Genomic DNA, 4853 nt, shown 5'->3' on the forward strand with positions numbered 1-4853 from the left:
GACTTCCCCCAGACTGTTCCCAAAAGTGAATTAAAAAAGGGTCAGAAGTGAACTTCATGATGCAAACTAGAAGCCTGGGATGACAATCTCCTGCTTGGACACATCCCTGGAGACAGGAAGGACACTTGGGTTTTGTTCTAATGGACACTGGGCAAATCAGTGAGAAGAGACTGTTGATACAGAAGGGTTTCATAGATAGAAATGAAGTGGGTTTTTTGGCCACAAAATGGTAGATGTAATTTTAATTAAATGGATGGAATTCAGTAGCTTTAGTCAATTTCTTGATAGAAGCATTTTTATACATTATTTGATTAAACATCTGGCTGAAAAAAAATGAAAAGTAGGAAAGTGTAATAGTAGAAAATTGTATTGACTTTGACAGGTGTTCTGCTTTCAGGATTAATGTGTAATTTATTTTAGCTGTGATTTAGCTTAATTCCCCCCTTCCCCCCAGTATTCATTCCAAGTTAATTTGGATGTTAAATCTTGAGAAAGATAAAACATTTTTCTTGCTGAAGCAAACTTCAGGGCTGAAGATTCACTGTTCTTATTTGTATGGTCTGGAACGAGCAGTGTCTGACATCCCCAAACCTTCACCACCCACCCACCCTGGATAACTCAGCTGTGGCAGCTACTGATTTTGGATTTGTGTTTGTGCATCGTGGTGTGGTTTTGGCTCTTGCTGATGAGGACTGGACATAGCTGGACACTTGTACCTGGTTCCTGTGCCCCCACAATTATCAAACATGCTTTACATCGTGCTTATACAGACATGAGAGTTCACACATCAAACACAAGACAAGACTCAGTACAGAAAACAAGGTACAGTACAGAGGTAGCAACATCTGAGAGACTTGCTTGTTTATTTTTTCCCCTCTAATTGACTTACCTCTTCTTCCTCTGCTTCCCTTGTGCACCCAGAAGAAACTTAAATTGCATTATTAAACACAAGTGCTGCTTTTATCGGTTGTGTTTGTTGCTGTTAGAACATAAATCCGTCTATTTTCGACAGGAGTAAGAACAAGACCAAATCAAAACCTGTTTTAAAATAGTCTTTCTCATTTCTGTTCTCAACAGCTTTCTCTGCTGTACCAAAACATCACCTTTGAGCTTTCATTAAAGTGCATTTTCTAGTACCTTTCTCTAGGAAGGGAGAAAACTGTTCCTGGAAGTGCTTCTATGCCATGAGCATGATCTGGAGGTAGAGAGGCAACAGCAGATTATCAATTTGAGTAGTGTAAGCTTCCAAAAGAGAAACCAAACTCACAGATGCCAGAATCCAGGCATAGCTAGAGTTCAGATTCACACTGCTGTCAAAGATCAGAATGAGAGCCACAGCAATGATCTGAGCAAAAATAGCTGTCATTGTCCCTTCAAAGGTCTTCTTTGTTCCTGGCCATTTGATTTCCCCCATTGTACTGCCAAAAACAGAGGCAATGGTGTCTCCTACCCCTACTGCCAACACCCCAGAGTAGGGCACCAGTGCTCCTGCCCCAGACAAGGTGCCTTTAGGAGCACATGATCTGGGAAACAACCACACTGGGAGGGACATGCCGAGGAGGAGATAAATATGAGTCAAGATGAGAGGTCCACTGTCCCTTTCGTCCAAGAAGAGAGAGAGCAAATGCCTCAGGGTTTGTCCAAAAGGTTTGATCCTGAAGTACCGGATGTACTCTAAGAAGATAAACACTGCCAGACACAGCACTGCAGCAACGTAGAGGAGCTGGCGGTCATAAATTAGTCCAGGAACATAAGTAGCTACAACAATGAAGTGGAAATATTTCCTGGTTATAGTCGAGGCCTGGTGTTTTTTAGATTCAGATGATCTCTTAGCATTCTGGTAGAAAACCACCCCACATGCTAAGGCAGCCAAGAAAGTCCAATACACAAGGAGGTAAAGTCTTGTCTGTGTCTGAAACAGAAACTGGAGCAGCCAGAACAAAGGGTTCCTCTGGATCAGTCGGTACAGCCACGGCATGATGACCCCTAAGCCTAACACTGCTGTCATCATGTGGAAAAACATGGAGGAGATCCACGTGCCCGAATCCATGAAAATGAAGAGCACGGTGAAAAAAAGACCAAGAAGAACAACTCCAACAACTGCTACCAGAAGGAAGAAGTCAATGGGATCCCCTTTGCCCTCGATTACATTCAGTGAGCGTTTAATGAGCTGGTTGAGAACAAAACTTATACCTCCGAGAACCAGCAGCGCTTCCCCGGGAGTAAAACATCGAGGCAACAAGTACAGCAAGATCATACTGAGGTAGACGAAAATGAGCAGCACTTCCAGAACCTCTATCACTTCTGAGACAGTCAAGGAATGTTTCATGGTGTAGATAATTACGCTGCCAGCAACACCAGTCAGGATGCAAGTGTTGGTTGGCACAGGTTTGGTGATGCCAACCGCCAAGACGGACAGGAAGAGAGCGAGCAGCATTCCCGTGGAAGCCACCACGATGCCAAAGCGCTCGAAGTAGACGATGCCGGCAGCCCTGCACCTCTCCTTCATCACCACCCCCAGCAGGGGGATGACCATGCTGGCGGGCAGGAGGCCGCTGTTGGCTGCCCCCCGGAACTGGAAGACGGCCCCGCCCTGCTGCAGCAGCCGGTCCCATTTGAACTGGGTGTAGAAGGCCTGGACGGCCAAAGCCACGGCGCACCAGGAGAAGCGGTCCCACACCACCGCGTGCACCGCCAGCACCGCGGTGAACACCAGCAGCGACTCCACCAGCACTGCCCTGTTCGACATGACTCCAGCCCAGCCTGCTCAGGCCTGCACAACTTCACCAGTCTCAGCTGCCCGTTAGGAAGAATTCCCTTCCATGCTACTGCAATTGCTATTAAAAAAAAAAAAAGCAAGCAATTAAAGCAACTACTTGGACAGCTGAAGTGTTTGCACAGCTATTTGGTTCTTAAACTCAAACTCATAGTTAAGTGCTAATTGCTAAAGTCAACACACAGATGAATTAAAAAAAAAAGTGAGGTGAGTAAATCCTGCAGTTCATCTTCTCTAAGTGAAGGCTCACAGCTCACCGACAGCTGCAAACCAAGCTTTGCTTTAAACGTTTGGACTGGAGGGTAAGCAGTTAAGATAATCAGCCACAGGCACATTTACTCTCTTAGGTTAAATCTCATCTTATCTCCCTCAAAGAATTGTGGGCATTGACAACACTGACAGCTGCCCTGCAAACCAAGCTTTGCTTTAAACGTTTGGACTGGAGGGTAAGCAGTTAAAATATTCAGCAACAGCCACATTTACTCTGTTAGGTTAAATCTTATCTCCTTCAAAGAATTGTGGGCATTGACATCATTGTGCAATTCTCACCAGCATTTATTGCTTTCTGGTGACCCTGATTTCTCTATGGATACATCATTTGATAATGGGCCATATGTAAACCTCTACCATTACACTGGCCTCTCTTCTGGGGTCTTTGAAGTTCTCCTGTTCTTTATGTCTATTGGAAATATTATGGTTGATCCAGCTGTGAAAAGGGCTTACTTTATCCCTTCTGGACCACCCTTAAGCTGATTAGCAGCAAAGTCTTACTAAATTCTGCTCCCCCAGTCTCAATGCCAGTATCTACATCAGCTCCCTCATGGAAGACCAGAAGTTTAAGGTTCTCTTTTGGGTTTTCAGCCAGTGTTGAATGGTGACACCAGATTACAAAGCTGACAAAGTAATAGCAATATTACTGAGAAATTATTACAGTTTGTACTGTAAAACTTCCTTAGCGTGTCTGCAGTGTTTAGATATTTATAACCTTGTACTGAAAACTTACTGATGGATTGCTTTTTGGCATCCTTATTCATATAGCCTGAAATACTTGATTGCCAAACACCTTCATTACATGCACTGTTGCTACACAGCTCCTTCAGGCCAAATGTCATTTCTTGTCATTGCAATTAATTTTTAAACAGGAGAAGAATTAATCATACAGTCAATAAACCAGAACTGGTCTGGGCAATATCTACCTCCAACCAATAACAGTTTTTGGGTTGTACTCCCTGCTGTTTCTGAGCACTGGGGAGGGGGAAGCCTAAGGCTTATTTGAGAAGAAGCAGAGTAAATGCCACCTGCCAGCCAAAGACAGAGTCCTCCTACTCAGTCTGGCAACCTTAAGGTTGCACCCCAGCTCCCGTATCGATGGCATTACAGCTTCCCGCCGGGCTGCAAGAGTAGGTAGAAATTCACCCTGCCTGAGGTCTCTGATGGAGCGGCTCTGAATGCTTAGACCTGACAATCTATATTTCACTAATGAGTTATTTCGTTTTCTTGTGCCTGCCGCAATCCCCTCCTCCGCACCTTCTTTCAGGTACTGTGAAGCTCCTCGGCACTGCCGCTCTCATCATCGAACGGGACCCACCGCCCTGCGGATCGAGCCGGACCCAGCGTTTTCTGCCCGTCTCCTGCTCCGCATGCCGGATGCTCAGGGCGGGGAAGCTTCCCACTGACGTGCTGCCAAACATCCGGGCTGCAGCCCCTGCTTGCTCCCTCTCTTCCCCACGACCCCGCAGCGCTGTGGACGCCCCTCGACCCGCGGGCTGCCCGCGCCCTCTCCTTCTACGCTGCTCGCCACCGCCTCCTGTCCCCCTCAACCGCGACACCCACATCCCAGCCTCCGCTACTGGGAACGGCATCCGCCCGCGGGCGATGCCGGAGGCGCTCCCGGGTGGTTCCCGATTCCAGCGCGGATCTTGTGCCCCGGCCCGACCGCCCCCGAGAGCCCAGCGCGCACCCACCTCGCAGGGCGCCGCCATCTTGCCGCGCCGCCAGTCACATGACCCACGCGCGGGGGCGTGGCTTGTGCAGCACCACGTGACACCGGCGCGGCGGAGGGCGGCAGCCCTGGGTC

The 4853-nt window shown here is 47.6% G+C and overlaps 1 protein-coding gene across 2 annotated transcripts; it reads right to left on the bottom strand.

The window, feature by feature from the left end:
* Window positions 1-349: 349 nt before the first annotated feature.
* Window positions 350-4776, bottom strand: DOLK (dolichol kinase). 2 transcript variants are annotated; one of them, XM_021551444.3, is made up of 2 exons: window positions 4741-4776; window positions 350-2837 (listed from the first exon to the last, which is right to left on the bottom strand). In XM_021551444.3, the coding sequence occupies exon 2, from the start codon at window positions 2747-2749 to the stop codon at window positions 1178-1180; it is 1572 nt and encodes a 523-aa protein (XP_021407119.3). In that variant the 5' UTR covers window positions 2750-2837; window positions 4741-4776; the 3' UTR covers window positions 350-1177. The 2 variants fall into 2 exon arrangements, with proteins under 2 accessions (XP_021407119.3, XP_085449945.1); XM_085593819.1 differs by lacking the exon at window positions 4741-4776 and adding an exon at window positions 4304-4441.
* Between the last annotated feature and the right edge of the window lie 77 nt (window positions 4777-4853).

Source organism: Lonchura striata, chromosome 17 (genome assembly GCF_050655825.1).
Source record: "Lonchura striata isolate lonStrDom1 chromosome 17, ASM5065582v1, whole genome shotgun sequence".
NCBI classification, from domain to species: domain Eukaryota; kingdom Metazoa; phylum Chordata; class Aves; order Passeriformes; family Estrildidae; genus Lonchura; species Lonchura striata.